At 39.3% G+C, this 19,676-nt stretch overlaps 1 protein-coding gene across 1 annotated transcript in view; it reads right to left on the reverse strand.

Annotated features, from left to right (window-relative positions):
* Window positions 1–19,676, reverse strand: part of LOC127353878 (uncharacterized) — a 28,510-nt gene that overhangs the window by 3,130 nt on the left and 5,704 nt on the right. The window contains exons 7-16 of the mRNA XM_051383466.1: window positions 17,497–17,704; window positions 15,231–15,308; window positions 14,410–14,475; window positions 13,826–13,927; window positions 9,770–9,890; window positions 7,304–7,481; window positions 5,006–5,213; window positions 2,741–2,818; window positions 1,920–1,985; window positions 1,104–1,438 (exon numbers count right to left, since the gene is read on the reverse strand). Coding sequence (XP_051239426.1) covers window positions 1,104–1,438; window positions 1,920–1,985; window positions 2,741–2,818; window positions 5,006–5,213; window positions 7,304–7,481; window positions 9,770–9,890; window positions 13,826–13,927; window positions 14,410–14,475; window positions 15,231–15,308; window positions 17,497–17,704 — 1,440 coding nt within the window. The remainder of the gene's footprint in view (window positions 1–1,103; window positions 1,439–1,919; window positions 1,986–2,740; window positions 2,819–5,005; window positions 5,214–7,303; window positions 7,482–9,769; window positions 9,891–13,825; window positions 13,928–14,409; window positions 14,476–15,230; window positions 15,309–17,496; window positions 17,705–19,676) is intronic.

Below are 19,676 nucleotides of genomic sequence, written 5' to 3' on the forward strand. Positions count from 1 at the left end.
TACTAACAGAGACTATGATCTTAATGTCTCCAATAGTTCCCACCTCGTTAAGAATGAATGATATTTTCCATGCACACATAGTTATGGATGTCAGATTTGCAGATATTCCAAACAACTGTTCAACATACAGAAGATTTAGTGGCTACATTTATTTGTTATACTTTTGATAAATTTCATAGCACTAAACAGACACTATACTGTTGTAAAGACATTCAAAAGGTCTTAATGACACTAAAACTAGTATTAAACAGTAATAAGGGGAGATGTACTCACTGTGTGAACTTGAAGTGGTTTGCTGGTTGTGCTGCTTCTTGAGTCCTTCCAAAGAAAAATCAGAGATGAGGCACGTACGAAGGAGTCCAAAACCCTCCCTCTTCTTTAACCAATAATAGCAGAGTGTAGTGACAACAACAGTCCTGTTTAAACTAAACCAAACAATCTGTTTCTATTTAAATCTTTATTTATCAGCCAAGATCGACACCCTCACACACACACACACACACTCCCACATGCAGAAAGATACGTTGCTATCATATGACTGTGTGTAATTGTTATAGACTTGTGATGGCTATACCTGTGTGATCTTTGTTACCAAAAAACTACTTTTGGAGTGCACTGGTTTCTTTAGGCTGATTTAGCCTAGCTTGTAGCTGGTAGCTAGCTTTAGCAGTCCGGATTGTTCTGATGATGAAGGATTGTTGTGAGACTTGGTGGCATTTATGAACAGGAACTTTATTTAACTTTATCGTAAGACCTTAAGACCTTTACACAATGGGAGCGTTTTTGGACATGTAATGTTTGACAGATTGAATCACATTTTACAGAACAGACGGCAGTGTATACAGATATATATACTATAATATATATATATATATTATGTGTGTGTATATATACACACTAATATATTGTAATGATTAAAATAAAAGATTTATTTTAAAAATTAAACTACAAATTTTCACTTTAAACTTTTTGGGGATTTTTAAAATTTAAACTCAGAACTCACATACATTGTTCACATGTGGCCCTAATCCTCTTCTGTAGGGTACAAGAACTCTCTATAACTGACAAATAATGTAAGCATTCAGGAAGCACTCGTGTGTCACTCGCCAGACGCCATTTTCTGACAGCATGGTGCAGCCTGTAGCCTCAATGGATTTGTCTGGCTGCCCTTCTCCCCATTTGGTGAAGGTCAGAGGTTGGTTATTCATATCTGCCTCAAAGTTCCCCTCTGCTTTTTTATTATTGACGTTGATCCAGGCTTCTTTGTAAACGTCCCCAAAGAACTGAGTCAGTGCAATGTTCTCCTCCTCGTTCTGGGGCAAAGCCAGATCTAAACCTTGTTGGGAGCAGAACTCGACGGCCCTGGAGAACGAGTCTCTCTCCTTGTAGGACACAAAGTATTTCTGACCAACTCTTCGGACAAAGTCATAGTTTATAGCTGCAAAAGAAAACAGCAAGCAGCGAATCAGGAATAAATCAGCACATATACATATTTGTTTCCAATAAACTGTAAACTGTATCACCATCCTGGCATTGACATGCAGCATCAGACACTCTGACCTCCTCACCGAGGTGAAATACAGGCCTGTGTCTACTGAACCATACTGTAGCTACATTTTACCCACTTCAACTTCCAAATCTGATGTTTAATAAAGAAACAAAACTGAAATATTTATGATTCTTTACATGTTTTTTGATTGCCCATTTCAAATAAAGCAGTGTATAATGTAAATAAATAATCTCCTTCATCTAAATGAGATTAATGGAGTCCAGTACAGCAACATTTAACTGAAAATATTTAGCTAATCCTTTCTCAAACATCCTACGTACAAAGAAGAATAAGGTATACATATATTTCTCCATCCACATGTGCTCACTTCCTTTAATACTCCCTTTTAGTCTTTGAATAGGATACTTACCAAGCTCTAACTTTGCAAAGCTCTTCCTTAAGTGTTCAGTCTCCAGGATAGCAGAATCAAGGCGATCTGGATTAAGGAGAGTAAATTCAGTTACCAAAGTTGCAATAAACTGGATCTCACAGAAGAAAGGTTATTTTTTTCCTTTCCTTCACAGTAACATTCACCTTACAACATAATGCAAACCAGAGCTGAAATACTGAATATATTAATTCAACTCTGTGGTCATTGGAGATAGTTAGTGCTAAAGTGATAAGTTCATTAACTGAGTTCTTGTAAAGACTATGTCTTATGATACTTATGATTACTTATGACTAGTCCTCTCAGCTCCAGCCTCAACTGTTCATTTTAAATTATTTCAGAACAAAGTTGGGAGAAATGACTATAAAATGATGCACATGACATCTAGTATATTTCCATTTGAGTATTGGGTTTCAGTGTATCACTAAACATTATATGTCTTTGGAGAAGAGCTAGATCAAGCAGATGCACAATATATCTGATACTGTCACACAGTGAGGTATAATAATTAAATTCTTAAAGGGTTGAATCACTGTCAGGTTTATAAGGCTTAAAATGTGACACAGACCTGAATCGAAACATGTGTCTCAACAAACTTGAAAAGCATTTTCTGTGTCCAACACTGTATGTCAGTCCTGTTCAACAACAACTAGTGTAAAACTTCCTCGCTCAGGAAGGAACAACTTCCCACAATAACGACAGAAAACTATTGTCTGCATGCTGAATTGTAATAAATTACATAGCAAGTACTCAATAGATGAAAGAATTCTATAAGGTAGAAAAATTCTCTGAAAGATAATCACCTTGTCCACACATTTCTACTGGTCCAGGTGGTCCACGTGGTCCAGGAGGTCCAGCTGGTCCAGCACCTCCTCTGTCCCCTTAAGAGCAGGAAAAAACAAATTAAACAAGCCTAAAAATCCAAACCCTCACCAAAAATAGAAAAAGAAAATTTTTGATGGATGTAACTTACAGAGATGACTTTGTTAATCTCATTACAGTTTTTCTCCATTGGTTTGGCTCATTTCTTGAAACAGAAATGACATTCTCAAAACTCTAAGATCATTTGGCAAAACAGTCTTACAGTTCAGCACAACACCATAGTTCACTTGCAAAAGCTCATATCTCTCCCAAAACAGTTCACTAAATTTCTTTCTCATATAAATAGTCAGTACCTCCAAAATGCATCGTCCCTTTGGCATTGTGTGAGCACTGCAAGTCAAAATGTTTAGATGTTTTGTCACTATGGCAGAGGACCTTATCCCTCATGTCCACCTCTCAGTCTTAGCCCAGTCTTTCATTCACAATGGTTACTGTACTAGTTTTTTTGTCTGGCTAACAGAATACCATTGTGTATAAAACTGAAAAAATAAAAAATAAAAAAACAAGATTTTAGGGGAAGAGTAGCCTCAAAGGTTTGACATCACATATTGCACACACACTGCCAAGGAAAGGTAGCCATTTTTATTCACACACATAAAGTAACCTCCATATCAGAGTAAAAAGAAAATGTAGAAAGCATAATATACTGTTATATAAACACGTAAACAAAAACAAGGACGATTATATGTAGTCTACAGTGCTGTAAATGAATACAGTAGTCTATATGGTATTCATGGTATTATGTTGACTCATTCTGACCATTGAACAGACTATTGTGCATGTGATGACTTATAAAATGAAATGATGCTGACATGTTTTGGAGAGAACAACCATTAGACTGAGAATCAATCAATCAGTTTAGATCAACAGGATCTAATCACTTGGAAATTGTGCTAAATGTAGGCTAACTGTGCTAACTTTAGGCTAACTGTACTTAATCATTTGCAAAGATGTACTAAGACTTTGCAATGTGATGAAATCAATGAGAAATACAATTCTGTTGTGAACATTTGCCAAGTGGTTTGGAGGTTTGTCCATGTTGTTTTGAGAATGTAATTTCTGTTTCAAGAAATGAGCCAAACCAATGGAGAAAAACTGTAATTTAATAATGTCAAATTTAAAAGTTCAGCCTGAGGATGGGAATGGAAGAAGTCTTGTTGTTACAAGTCAAAGGGGTTCTTTAATGTCAGCCCTCAGAACTTTTTGGCCTGGAGGTGACAGTAGAGGACAAGTAAGACAATGACCAAAACACATTGGAAATTTTATTTTGTCTATCATATGTCTATCGTAACTTGCTCGCCAGTATACAGGAGGCACACCGCTGACACTAAAAGTCCCAGAATTCACTGCAATGTAGCTAGCATGCTAAGACCTTCAAGCCCAGGTGCACCTTCCTACTACTCTATTGCACTCATCAGAGGTCAGAAGTCATCTACACTCGTCACTTTGAATTAAATTTAAATAAAACAGGGGCTTTTAAGACAGGTCAGAGGAAGAATATCTGTTTACTAGCATTAGCATAAGACACTTTGAGACAAAGTCCCAAGTCTCAACAAGTACAAGCACGTGGACAGATAGACATCAGAAGGTAGAGGAGTTGAAAAAAGATGGAAAAAGACATATTTGAGGAAGTATCTAAATGTGTGAATGAAGTGAAACTGCCCTGGGACAAACTGACGGGACTGGCATCAGATGGAGCGCCTGCAATGTGCGGTGAAAAGAACAGATTAGTGGGGAGGATGCAGGAGAAATGTGCAGGTGAGCTGACAGTGCATCACTACATCATCACTGATGAAAGAGCACCTGTGAACATCCAAATGGAGCTGATAGACCTCCAGTGTAATGACTCAAGACTCAAGGCAAAATATGACTCTGTGGATGCTTCACAGTTTCCAAGTTTCATCCCTGAAACGATGCCTCAACTCCGCCTTCATACTGCTCAAATGCTCTCCATGTTTGGAATGGTAAATGGTAAATGGACCTGTACTTGTGCCTTTCTAGTCTTCTGACCACTCAAAACGCTTTTTACACTACATACCACATTCACCCTTTCACACACATTCACTCAGTGATGCACAGCATCAGGAGCAATTTGTGGATCAGTATCTTTCTCAAGAATAACTCATGGAGCCCAATGGGCACAGGTGGTGCAGGTAACCTAGGCAACCCATGATCACATTCGTCACCTTTGGAACCATCACGGCCAGGAGGACCAAGAGGACCAGTACGACCAGGAAAACCAGGAGGACCAGCAGGACCAGGAGGACCAGGAAAACCAGGAGGACCAGGAGGACCAGGAGGACCAGGAGGACCATGAAGCTGACTGTAGCCAATAGGAGCCATCAGGCAGAGGACGCAGGATAAGAGAAACAGCCTCATCTTCTCAGTGCAGAACTGAAATAGGAAATATAATAAAGAATTTTCCTTTATAGAGCTGTATCAGAAATATTTTGATCATCATTTACAAACATTAATTCAAAGTGAATAAAATGAAATCAATATTTAGTTCCTGGTTCTCTCTACTGCTGTATATATTTCTGTCCTGTGCTATTATTTCGTTGCACACCATGCCTCTGTAGTGGTGTGATGTGTTGCGCCATATTATGAACAAGTCAGTGAAGCACAGACTTTTATTTTAAAGGGTAATCTTTTGAGGATTGTTACTATAGTATGAGGAAATTGTGTAATTGTAAATGTTCATGCTAATGTTTTGAGACATATGTCAGGGAAAAATGTTGGATTATTACCGGAAGTATAGCAAGTATTTTATTTTCTAAACCTGCACTTACCGCGTTGTGACGGGTTTTATGGTGCTTTCCATTTGTCTCGTAAATCCCCCGCCCGAGTTGGAACGTGTAAATCTCGCAGCTATCTCGGGACATTTCACCGAGACACCCCCCCTTTTGGTCGTAATATCAACCGTCCCACTCGGGGCTCCTCAGAGTTCACCGAGCTGAACGAGCAGGAACGTACAACTCGCAAAACAAAGATGGCTGCACCCGTATTGAGATGTATTTTCTTTGTATTTGTGCTACTTTGGTCGTTTTAATGTCGATTTTAAATGCTCTTACACACTGTTTACATTGCTGCTTTAGTCCAATCACCAATTTATGCATTACACGGTGTTGCTGTGCGTGCAATACAATGTAAAGATTTGTTTTCGAGCTGGTTTGCTAAATAGGCTAATGTTGCTAACAGTAAGACTAACCTGCCCCTGCCCCTGGAGGCCCATGGTGGCCCCTGGAGGCCCATGGAGGCCCCTGGTGGCCCCTGGAGGCTCCTGAAGGCCCCTGGTGGTAGTGGTCACGTCCATGTTCTTTCCAACTCGTCGTGTAGCAAATGCCCAAAGACAAACTGGAACACTATAAGTGGTACAAGCCAGGCAATCACGTCCCGTTCGCACGTCAGAGCAACTCGGACGGGGGATTTAGGAGACCAATGGATCGCACCATTACTTCCTCTTTGCTCGGTGACTTTTCCCAGAAAGGTACGCAGTTCTGCTGCTCTCCGTATTTTCATTGTTTTTTGTTGTAAAAGTGAACGTAAGTTACTTTAAAATATTTGTAAAGCTGGTGTAGTCACAGTGTTAACTTGTAGAACTGTTAGTTTTTTTATGCATAAACTTGCTAATTAGAGTAGAAGTTGCTGTGGCCTGTGTGTGCTGCAGGGCTGCTACGTAGCTTGTCGTGCTAGAGTGTATGGGGTCAACCCTATGTTCCCCGGGTCCTATGTTCCCCGCTAAGGTTAGGGTTAGGGTTAGGGTTCCCCGGTCCCATACAAAGCGGGGAACATAGGACCCGGGGAACATAGGTACGCTCCCGAGTGTACTGATGAGACTGGTTGTTAATAGGAGACATGTAGTGACTTTCCTCATGGTGTTACAGAGCACAGGGAGCATGTATGAGAAAACCTGTGAACACCTGTGAATGTTTCTTCTCCATAATGCAGGTATACAATGGAATAAATCGTGTTGAGACCATTCATGAGTGTGTCTTTGCCTATTAAACAACACAACGCAGAATTAGACCCACTACACCTCTACTGCCTGCTGTGACCTGTGCAATGTACATCTGTATATGAAAAGCTGTATATAGTGTCCATGTATTTGTCCTTTTTTTTTTTTATTATCTTTTATTTTTTCTATTCTATTTTTAATGAATGTCTTTTTTTAATCTATCGTGTTGTGTTGTATCTGAGCTGCTGTAGCGAGTGAATTTCCCCAATGAGAGATCAATAAAGTCCATCTTATCTTAGCTCGTTGTAAATTAATTACACTTTACATGCATATATTTATGGATGTGGGACTTATTCCAAACCACAATTATACATACAATGTGGCTCAATTTATTCTTCAAAAGTTATACTTATTTACTTCTAATGCATTTCATAGCACTAAACAGACATTATGCTGTTGTTAAGTTATTCAAAGGGTCTTAATGACACTAAAACTAGTATAAAATGGTGATAAGCAGAGAAGTACTCACTGTGTGAACTTGGAGTGGTTTGCTGGTGGTGCTGCTTCTTGAGTCCTTCCAAAGAGAAATGACTGAGAGACGAGGGAGAACTCTTGTATGAAGGATTCGGTCCACAGTAAACAACAGATGCAAAATGATAACAACTATCTTGTGAGTGTTTAAATAAACATTCTCCGATCTGTTTTTATTTTAAATATTTATTCATTCAAGAGTTTGCCAAATATGTTCTTTTAGTATTTTCAATTGACACCGATAAGCCCTCAACACTGAGAGCACTGCCAGTGAATAACACTGAATACAAGCAAGAAAAATGGGCAGCGTGAAGATCTGAGCCACTTGGACAAGGGCCACATTGTGATGGACGACTGGGTCAGAGCATCTGCAGCTCTTGTGGGGTGTTCCCAGTCTGCAGAGGTCAGTACCTATCAAAAGTGGTCCAAGGAAGAGAAAGAACCGGAGACAGGGTCATGGCTCATTGATGCAGGTGGGGAGTGAAGGCTGGCCCATTCTGCCGATCCAACAGACGAGCCACTGTGGCTCAAACTGCTGAAACAGTTAATGCTGGTTCTGATAGAAAGGGGTCAGAACACGCAGTGCAGAGCAGTCTGTTGGTCTGAGACAGACGTAGTGGAGTAAAATGTACAATGTTTCCTCTTAGTGGTGGAAAAGTAAAACAAACTAGGCAAACAAAAATCCTCTGGCAAAGTATGATTGTAATTTATTGTCCAGCGGTCAGTTTAGTGTCTGTCAGTTTTGGCTGATGCCCAGGATGATGCAACAGGACTCTGACTGCAGTTCACTAACAACGGTTTAATGAAACTTACATAGAGAACCTTTAAACTAGAGTGAAAGAATGAATTCAGACTCATTCTATGCAGTTTGCTTTATTTTCATGCTTTCAAAACACCACTTTTGAAATGTTAATCAGTCCCTCCAGGAAGTTGCAATCGTAACAATTAACACAAATTCAACCAATCCCTGTGAATCCTGAGCGACCATATTATTTTGTCCAATCACCACAACTTTTTCCAGAAGTTGACCAATCATTGGAGTTTCCTTCGTGTTTCACCAATCATTGCTAAGCAATATGTCACCAAACTAGTAGAGATTTTATTCTCACTGGAACATGTTGCCATCGATTTTTAATGAATGATGCATTTCATTGCAAAAAATAGAAAATATGAAAATGAAAATATAGAAACATTACATTGCATACATCGTCATGTATTTAATTTTGATAATTTTTTGGCAGCAAATCAGGAAAAAATTTAAATTGTACAGTGGCCCTGAAAGCCAAGTGAGCATTTTAATAATAACTAACACTGACTGTGTTATAACTCAGTTGTTAGGTTGTGTGTATAAATTTAAAAAATATGATCAAGGCATCATCTCTTGAACAGATGCCATCCATATACACTTACTTCCTGTATCATTCCCTTAATTATGACACTTACCAAACTCTAACTTAGCAAAGGCTCTGGGGTCAGTGCAACTGGAACCAGTGGCATCTGGAGCAAACAGATAAAACTGATATATACACACTAATATATTGAGAGCGGTAGATACAGGTCAGAGGTCTGTACTGTAGATAAGCTGGATAAGTCTCAGTTTGACACTAATTGTCTTTCCATTTAAAAATTCCAAAGTTACAGAGGTCGGCACTATAGATACAGGGCATAGGTCAGTGCTGTAGATAAGGTGGATAATGTATAATGAATATTATATTCAATTTCTGCCAATACATCATCCTAATTGTCAGACACTGGACCTTCAAAGTCAGAACTCTACAATTAAATTAAGAATTTTCACTTTTGGGGATTGAAAAAAAATTAAACTCAAAATTCACATACATTGTTCACGTGACCCTAATCCTCTTCCGTAGGATACAAGAACTCTCTATAGCTGACAAATGATGCATTTCATTGCAAAAAAATGCCTGAAAATATAGCAACATTACATTGCATTTCTCTAGAAATTGAATTCTGATCTGGTTAAATTCTTTCATAGAGGAGTATGTCAAAGCAAGAGTAATAATGACATGATGCAGATGCAATTCATGTTTTTTAAGAGATTAAGATGTATATAGTGGAGGGTAACAGACTAATACATTTAAGAGCAAATATACCTTAGAGCAATGGTTAGTCTCAAAGATCTACACCTTGAAGCATAATATCTCCATGAAAATGAGGATAAGGTTAATATATTTCAATTCACTGATTCAACAAATTATGATTCACTCTTTTTCACTCAGCTACGTCAATACCAAACTGAAACACTTCTTCTAAGATCAGGTATTGCAGGTGATACAAGAACTCTCTATAACTGACAAATAATGTAAGCATTCAGGAAGCACTCGTGTGTCACTCGCCAGACGCCATTTTCTGACAGCATGGTGCAGCCTGTAGCCTCAATGGATTTGTCTGGCTGCCCTTCTCCCCATTTGGTGAAGGTCAGAGGTCGGTTATTCATATCTGCCTCAAAGTTCCCCTCCGCTTTTTATTATTGACGTTGATCCAGGCTTCTTTGTAAACGTCCCCAAAGAACTGAGTCAGTGCAATGTTCTCCTTCTCGTTCTGGGGCAAAGCCAGATCTAAACCTTGTTGGGAGCAGAACTCGACGGCCCTGGAGAATGAGTCTCTCTCCTTGTAGGACACAAAGTATTTCTGACCAACTCTTCGGACAAAGTCGTAGTTTATAGCTGCAAAAAGAAAACAGCAAGCAGCGAATCAGGAATCAATGAGTTATGAGCACATTTGTGTTCATAAAGTAGAAATTAAATTGTACAGTGGCCCTAAAAGCCAAGTGAGCCTTTTAATAATAACTAACACTCATTGTGTTATAACTCAGTTGTGAGGTTGTGTGTATAAATTTGATAAATCCCTTAATTATAACACTTACCCAACTCTAACTTAGCAAAGGCTCTGGGGTCTGTGCAACTGGAACCAGTGGCATCTGGAGCAAACAGATTAAACAGATTAATCTTTGCAACAGATGAATCTCATATCTGTTTACACAGTTACAAATGTGCACCTTCTACAAATCAGATGCTTACAGTGCCTTCAGTGCAGTGCAAATGTACCACATTATACCATAACATGTGTGTGTAGTGAGTATTCAGTCCACCAGAGGCTGCCATTGACACAGTATGGGAGAATTCACAACAATAAGCAGGGCCTTATGTGAATATCGATGTAAATTGAGAATATACTTATCAATAATGAAAGTAACATTGGCTGCAGCTTCAGTGGTGCTGTTTTAAAATGCATTGTGTTGAGAGATTTAGGATCAGTATTTAACACAGAGTGAAATCAACAGCTCTCTGATTCAGCCTCATTGAGATTCATGTACTGATACATACAGTTCATCTTTTTGTGCCAGTCTTTTGTACAGAGGTGGGAAACTTAAGTTCTTCACGTATCTGTACTTTACATTAGGATTTATTTTTCGGACAACTCTTTACTTTTACTCCCTACATTTTTACACAGATATCTGTACTTTCTGCTGCAGAATGCATTTGTCATTATCACAAATGATGACGTAACACAACAAAACCAATAAATAAGACTCAACAAGACAAAACAGACAAGAGAGGGAGACTCCACCCTGTCTTTAGTTTCAGTTAACTTAGCACAGAAACAGCTGAACAGAAATGTCCTTCAAGGAAACCGAAAGAGTATTTTTTACTTTTATACTTTGAGTACATTTCAGAGCCTCAACTTTTGCACTTATACTTGAGCAAAGAATCAGTACTTCTACTATTAACAGAGTCTTTTAAAGTATTTGTACTTAAGAATGTGAGTACTTTTGCCAGCTCTGCCTTTATTTAACAACTAGTGTGTCCATGTCTGCTAACATTTCCCTCTGCAGGATAATAAAGAAATAAACACAAAATCCATAATGACCTTGTCTGCACATCATGTTGGATCCGGGTTCTCCAGGTCGTCCGGGTTCTCCAGGTCGTCCGGGTTCTCCAGGTTGTCCAGGTTCTCCAGGTCGTCCGGGTTGTCCGGGTTCTCCAGGTCTTCCTGCTATGCCAGGAAATCCTGATGATCCCTGATCCCCTGAAGAGTGGGGTAATAGATGTTAAACAATTAAAGGTTGACAGCATGGAGCAGGTTGTGTCCTGGATGTTTCTCTGCCTTAACAAGACAACACAAGTTAGCCTGCCTCGTAACTTAATAAAGTGATGGAGTGGTGGCTGGGATTGTACCTTTTCAAGTGAAGGAAAAGATTTGTAGTGTTTCCCGTCTTGGTTGGAGCTGACCGACAACATGTTTTGCAGACCGTCTGAATCTGCACTTTGTCACCTCTGAGATATCAAAACCACTTTGGTAGAATGGACATTGTGTTACCTTTTTCCTTGTCTTTGGAGGATGACGCAAGTTCACCTTCAGAACTTTAGCACAAGGAGATCTTTGTGGGTTTGTGTTCTGCTTCTTCAACAGCTGTTTGCAGCTGTTTTCATCATACTGTGGCTCTTTTGTTGCACTTATAATATACAAAATAGACCCCTTGCCATAGTGCAAACAGGAAGCGACACAGAGAGGCAAAAGATGCTTTCTTGTACCGCTGTTCTGCTTTTTTTTACCTTCTTTTCAGAGGACATCAATGTTCACTTTCACTTTCTTCACTGTAGCTCAAACAATGCTTTTTATTAAGATCCTGTATCGAGATTGTTTTATCGCCCAGTCCTGGAAGAAACAATCTGGAAGGGTACATGGGAGAATCTAAGGGAGGTTGGAGGCAGATTTTAGGATTGTAGCTACAAAGAAACTCCTCTCGTTCAACAGGGAGCTGCCAGAGTTCAGTCAAAAGACGGTTGAAGTTTGATCTGAAATGACATTGTTGGGAAAATAACTGTGGTGGATTAACACCCACCTTTTTGACCTGGGATTCCGGGCATTCCGCTTTCCCCAGCTGGTCCAGGTACCCCAGGGAAGCCAGGATAACCTCTGTCACCTTTGGGACCAGAAGGACCAGGAGGACCAGGAGGACCATGAAGCTGACTGTTGCCAATTGGAGCCATCAGGCAGAGGATGCAGGATAAAAGAAACAGCCTCATCTTCTCAGTGCAGAACTGAAATAGGAAATACATTAAAGAATTTTCCTTTATAGAGCTCCATCAGAAATATTTTCATCATCATTTACAACCATTAAATCAAAGTGTATAAAATAAGGTCAGACATGTTCTTTACTAACAGAGACTATGATCTTAATGTCTCCAATAGTTCCCACCTCGTTAAGAATGAATGATATTTTCCATGCACACATAGTTATGGATGTCAGATTTGCAGATATTCCAAACAACTGTTCAACATACAGAAGATTTAGTGGCTACATTTATTTGTTATACTTTTGATAAATTTCATAGCACTAAACAGACACTATACTGTTGTAAAGACATTCAAAAGGTCTTAATGACACTAAAACTAGTATTAAACAGTAATAAGGGGAGATGTACTCACTGTGTGAACTTGAAGTGGTTTGCTGGTTGTGCTGCTTCTTGAGTCCTTCCAAAGAAAAATCAGAGATGAGGCACGTACGAAGGAGTCCAAAACCCTCCCTCTTCTTTAACCAATAATAGCAGAGTGTAGTGACAACAACAGTCCTGTTTAAACTAAACCAAACAATCTGTTTCTATTTAAATCTTTATTTATCAGCCAAGATCGACACCCTCACACACACACACACACACACTCCCACATGCAGAAAGATACGTTGCTATCATATGACTGTGTGTAATTGTTATAGACTTGTGATGGCTATACCTGTGTGATCTTTGTTACCAAAAAACTACTTTTGGAGTGCACTGGTTTCTTTAGGCTGATTTAGCCTAGCTTGTAGCTGGTAGCTAGCTTTAGCAGTCCGGATTGTTCTGATGATGAAGGATGGTTGTGAGACTTGGTGGCATTTATGAACAGGAACTTTATTTAACTTTATCGTAAGACCTTAAGACCTTTACACAATGGGAGCGTTTTTGGACATGTAATGTTTGACAGATTGAATCACATTTTACAGAACAGACGGCAGTGTATACAGATATATATACTATAATATATATATATATATTATGTGTGTGTATATATACACACTAATATATTGTAATGATTAAAATAAAAAGATTTATTTTAAAAATTAAACTACAAATTTTCACTTTAAACTTTTTGGGGATTTTTAAAATTTAAACTCAGAACTCACATACATTGTTCACATGTGGCCCTAATCCTCTTCTGTAGGGTACAAGAACTCTCTATAACTGACAAATAATGTAAGCATTCAGGAAGCACTCGTGTGTCACTCGCCAGACGCCATTTTCTGACAGCATGGTGCAGCCTGTAGCCTCAATGGATTTGTCTGGCTGCCCTTCTCCCCATTTGGTGAAGGTCAGAGGTCGGTTATTCATATCTGCCTCAAAGTTCCCCTCTGCTTTTTTATTATTGACGTTGATCCAGGCTTCTTTGTAAACGTCCCCAAAGAACTGAGTCAGTGCAATGTTCTCCTCCTCGTTCTGGGGCAAAGCCAGATCTAAACCTTGTTGGGAGCAGAACTCGACGGCCCTGGAGAACGAGTCTCTCTCCTTGTAGGACACAAAGTATTTCTGACCAACTCTTCGGACAAAGTCATAGTTTATAGCTGCAAAAAGAAAACAGCAAGCAGCGAATCAGGAATAAATCAGCACATATACATATTTGTTTCCAATAAACTGTAAACTGTATCACCATCCTGGCATTGACATGCAGCATCAGACACTCTGACCTCCTCACCGAGGTGAAATACAGGCCTGTGTCTACTGAACCATACTGTAGCTACATTTTACCCACTTCAACTTCCAAATCTGATGTTTAATAAAGAAACAAAACTGAAATATTTATGATTCTTTACATGTTTTTTGATTGCCCATTTCAAATAAAGCAGTGTATAATGTAAATAAATAATCTCCTTCATCTAAATGAGATTAATGGAGTCCAGTACAGCAACATTTAACTGAAAATATTTAGCTAATCCTTTCTCAAACATCCTACGTACAAAGAAGAATAAGGTATACATATATTTCTCCATCCACATGTGCTCACTTCCTTTAATACTCCCTTTTAGTCTTTGAATAGGATACTTACCAAGCTCTAACTTTGCAAAGCTCTTCCTTAAGTGTTCAGTCTCCAGGATAGCAGAATCAAGGCGATCTGGATTAAGGAGAGTAAATTCAGTTACCAAAGTTGCAATAAACTGGATCTCACAGAAGAAAGGTTATTTTTTTCCTTTCCTTCACAGTAACATTCACCTTACAACATAATGCAAACCAGAGCTGAAATACTGAATATATTAATTCAACTCTGTGGTCATTGGAGATAGTTAGTGCTAAAGTGATAAGTTCATTAACTGAGTTCTTGTAAAGACTATGTCTTATGATACTTATGATTACTTATGACTAGTCCTCTCAGCTCCAGCCTCAACTGTTCATTTTAAATTATTTCAGAACAAAGTTGGGAGAAATGACTATAAAATGATGCACATGACATCTAGTATATTTCCATTTGAGTATTGGGTTTCAGTGTATCACTAAACATTATATGTCTTTGGAGAAGAGCTAGATCAAGCAGATGCACAATATATCTGATACTGTCACACAGTGAGGTATAATAATTAAATTCTTAAAGGGTTGAATCACTGTCAGGTTTATAAGGCTTAAAATGTGACACAGACCTGAATCGAAACATGTGTCTCAACAAACTTGAAAAGCATTTTCTGTGTCCAACACTGTATGTCAGTCCTGTTCAACAACAACTAGTGTAAAACTTCCTCGCTCAGGAAGGAACAACTTCCCACAATAACGACAGAAAACTATTGTCTGCATGCTGAATTGTAATAAATTACATAGCAAGTACTCAATAGATGAAAGAATTCTATAAGGTAGAAAAATTCTCTGAAAGATAATCACCTTGTCCACACATTTCTACTGGTCCAGGTGGTCCACGTGGTCCAGGAGGTCCAGCTGGTCCAGCACCTCCTCTGTCCCCTTAAGAGCAGGAAAAAACAAATTAAACAAGCCTAAAAATCCAAACCCTCACCAAAAATAGAAAAAGAAAATTTTTGATGGATGTAACTTACAGAGATGACTTTGTTAATCTCATTACAGTTTTTCTCCATTGGTTTGGCTCATTTCTTGAAACAGAAATGACATTCTCAAAACTCTAAGATCATTTGGCAAAACAGTCTTACAGTTCAGCACAACACCATAGTTCACTTGCAAAAGCTCATATCTCTCCCAAAACAGTTCACTAAATTTCTTTCTCATATAAATAGTCAGTACCTCCAAAATGCATCGTCCCTTTGGCATTGTGTGAGCACTGCAAGTCAAAATGTTTAGATGTTTTGTCACTATGGCAGAGGACCTTATCCCTCATGTCCACCTCTCAGTCTTAGCCCAGTCTTTCATTCACAATGGTTACTGTACTAGTTTTTTTGTCTGGCTAACAGAATACCATTGTGTATAAAACTGAAAAAATAAAAAATAAAAAAACAAGATTTTAGGGGAAGAGTAGCCTCAAAGGTTTGACATCACATATTGCACACACACTGCCAAGGAAAGGTAGCCATTTTTATTCACACACATAAAGTAACCTCCATATCAGAGTAAAAAGAAAATGTAGAAAGCATAATATACTGTTATATAAACACGTAAACAAAAACAAGGACGATTATATGTAGTCTACAGTGCTGTAAATAAATACAGTAGTCTATATGGTATTCATGGTATTATGTTGACTCATTCTGACCATTGAACAGACTATTGTGCATGTGATGACTTATAAAATGAAATGATGCTGACATGTTTTGGAGAGAACAACCATTAGACTGAGAATCAATCAATCAGTTTAGATCAACAGGATCTAATCACTTGGAAATTGTGCTAAATGTAGGCTAACTGTGCTAACTTTAGGCTAACTGTACTTAATCATTTGCAAAGATGGACTAAGACTTTGCAATGTGATGAAATCAATGAGAAATACAATTCTGTTGTGAACATTTGCCAAGTGGTTTGGAGGTTTGTCCATGTTGTTTTGAGAATGTAATTTCTGTTTCAAGAAATGAGCCAAACCAATGGAGAAAAACTGTAATTTAATAATGTCAAATTTAAAAGTTCAGCCTGAGGATGGGAATGGAAGAAGTCTTATTGTTACAAGTCAAAGGGGTTCTTTAATGTCAGCCCTCAGAACTTTTTGGCCTGGAGGTGACAGTAGAGGACAAGTAAGACAATGACCAAAACACATTGGAAATTTTATTTTGTCTATCATATGTCTATCGTAACTTGCTCGCCAGTATACAGGAGGCACACCGCTGACACTAAAAGTCCCAGAATTCACTGCAATGTAGCTAGCATGCTAAGACCTTCAAGCCCAGGTGCACCTTCCTACTACTCTATTGCACTCATCAGAGGTCAGAAGTCATCTACACTCGTCACTTTGAATTAAATTTAAATAAAACAGGGGCTTTTAAGACAGGTCAGAGGAAGAATATCTGTTTACTAGCATTAGCATAAGACACTTTGAGACAAAGTCCCAAGACTCAACAAGTACAAGCACGTGGACAGATAGACATCAGAAGGTAGAGGAGTTGAAAAAAAGATGGAAAAAGACATATTTGAGGAAGTATCTAAATGTGTGAATGAAGTGAAACTGCCCTGGGACAAACTGACGGGACTGGCATCAGATGGAGCGCCTGCAATGTGCGGTGAAAAGAACAGATTAGTGGGGAGGATGCAGGAGAAATGTGCAGGTGAGCTGACAGTGCATCACTACATCATCACTGATGAAAGAGCACCTGTGAACATCCAAATGGAGCTGATAGACCTCCAGTGTAATGACTCAAGACTCAAGGCAAAATATGACTCTGTGGATGCTTCACAGTTTCCAAGTTTCATCCCTGAAACGATGCCTCAACTCCGCCTTCATACTGCTCAAATGCTCTCCATGTTTGGAATGGTAAATGGTAAATGGACCTGTACTTGTGCCTTTCTAGTCTTCTGACCACTCAAAACGCTTTTTACACTACATACCACATTCACCCTTTCACACACATTCACTCAGTGATGCACAGCATCAGGAGCAATTTGTGGATCAGTATCTTTCTCAAGAATAACTCATGGAGCCCAATGGGCACAGGTGGTGCAGGTAACCTAGGCAACCCATGATCACATTCGTCACCTTTGGAACCATCACGGCCAGGAGGACCAAGAGGACCAGTACGACCAGGAAAACCAGGAGGACCAGCAGGACCAGGAGGACCAGGAATACCAGGAGGACCAGGAGGACCAGGAGGACCAGGAGGACCATGAAGCTGACTGTAGCCAATAGGAGCCATCAGGCAGAGGACGCAGGATAAGAGAAACAGCCTCATCTTCTCAGTGCAGAACTGAAATAGGAAATATAATAAAGAATTTTCCTTTATAGAGCTGTATCAGAAATATTTTGATCATCATTTACAAACATTAATTCAAAGTGAATGAATTCAATATTTAGTTCCTGGTTCTCTCTACTGCTGTATATATTTCTGTCCTGTGCTATTATTTCGTTGCACACCATGCCTCTGTAGTGGTGTGATGTGTTGCGCCATATTATGAACAAGTCAGTGAAGCACAGACTTTTATTTTAAAGGGTAATCTTTTGAGGATTGTTACTATAGTATGAGGAAATTGTGTAATTGTAAATGTTCATGCTAATGTTTTGAGACATATGTCAGGGAAAAATGTTGGATTATTACCGGAAGTATAGCAAGTATTTTATTTTCTAAACCTGCACTTACCGCGTTGTGACGGGTTTTATGGTGCTTTCCATTTGTCTCGTAAATCCCCCGCCCGAGTTGGAACGTGTAAATCTCGCAGCTATCTCGGGACATTTCACCGAGACACCCCCCTTTTGGTCGTAATATCAACCGTCCCACTCGGGGCTCCTCAGAGTACAACGAGCTGAACGAGCAGGAACGTACAACTCGCAAAACAAAGATGGCTGCACCCGTATTGAGATGTATTTTCTTTGTATTTGTGCTACTTTGGTCGTTTTAATGACGATTTTAAATGCTCTTACACTATTTACATTGCTGCTTTAGTCCGATCACCAATTTATGCATTACACGGTGTTGCTGTGCGTGCAATACAATGTAAAGATTTGTTTTCGAGCTGGTTTGCTAAATAGGCTAATGTTGCTAACAGTAAGACTAACCTGCCCCTGCCCCTGGAGGCCCATGGTGGCCCCTGGAGGCCCATGGAGGCCCCTGGTGGCCCCTGGAGGCTCCTGAAGGCCCCTGGTGGTAGTGGTCACGTCCATGTTCTTTCCAACTCGTCGTGTAGCAAATGCCCAAAGACAAACTGGAACACTATAAGTGGTACAAGCCAGGCAATCACGTCCCGTTCGCACGTCAGAGCAACTCGGACGGGGGATTTAGGAGACCAATGGATCGCACCATTACTTCCTCTTTGCTCGGTGACTTTTCCCAGAAAGGTACGCAGTTCTGCTGCTCTCCGTATTTTCATTGTTTTTTGTTGTAAAAGTGAACGTAAGTTACTTTAAAATATTTGTAAAGCTGGTGTAGTCACAGTGTTAACTTGTAGAACTGTTAGTTTTTTTATGCATAAACTTGCTAATTAGAGTAGAAGTTGCTGTGGCCTGTGTGTGCTGCAGGGCTGCTACGTAGCTTGTCGTGCTAGAGTGTATGGGGTCAACCCTATGTTCCCCGGGTCCTATGTTCCCCGCTAAGGTTAGGGTTAGGGTTAGGGTTCCCCGGTCCCATACAAAGCGGGGAACATAGGACCCGGGGAACATAGGTACGCTCCCGAGTGTACTGATGAGACTGGTTGTTAATAGGAGACATGTAGTGACTTTCCTCATAGTGTTACAGAGCACAGGGAGCATGTATGAGAAAACCTGTGAACACCTGTGCATGTTTCTTCTCCATAATGCAGGTATACAATGGAATAAATCGTGTTGAGACCATTCATGAGTGTGTCTTTGCCTATTAAACAACACAACGCAGAATTAGACCCACTCCACCTCTACTGCCTGCTGTGACCTGTGCAATGTACATCTGTATATGAAAAGCTGTATATAGTGTCCATGTATTTGTCCTTTTTTTTTTTATTATCTTTTATTTTTTCTATTCTATTTTTAATGAATGTCTTTTTTTAATCTATCGTGTTGTGTTGTATCTGAGCTGCTGTAGCGAGTGAATTTCCCCAATGAGAGATCAATAAAGTCCATCTTATCTTAGCTCGTTGTAAATTAATTACACTTTACATGCACATATTTATGGATGTGGGACTTATTCCAAACCACAATTATACATACAATGTGGCTCAATTTATTCTTCAAAAGTTATACTTATTTACTTC

The sequence above is a fragment of the Dicentrarchus labrax genome, unplaced genomic scaffold, assembly GCF_905237075.1.
Source record: "Dicentrarchus labrax unplaced genomic scaffold, dlabrax2021, whole genome shotgun sequence".
NCBI classification, from domain to species: Eukaryota; Metazoa; Chordata; class Actinopteri; family Moronidae; genus Dicentrarchus; species Dicentrarchus labrax.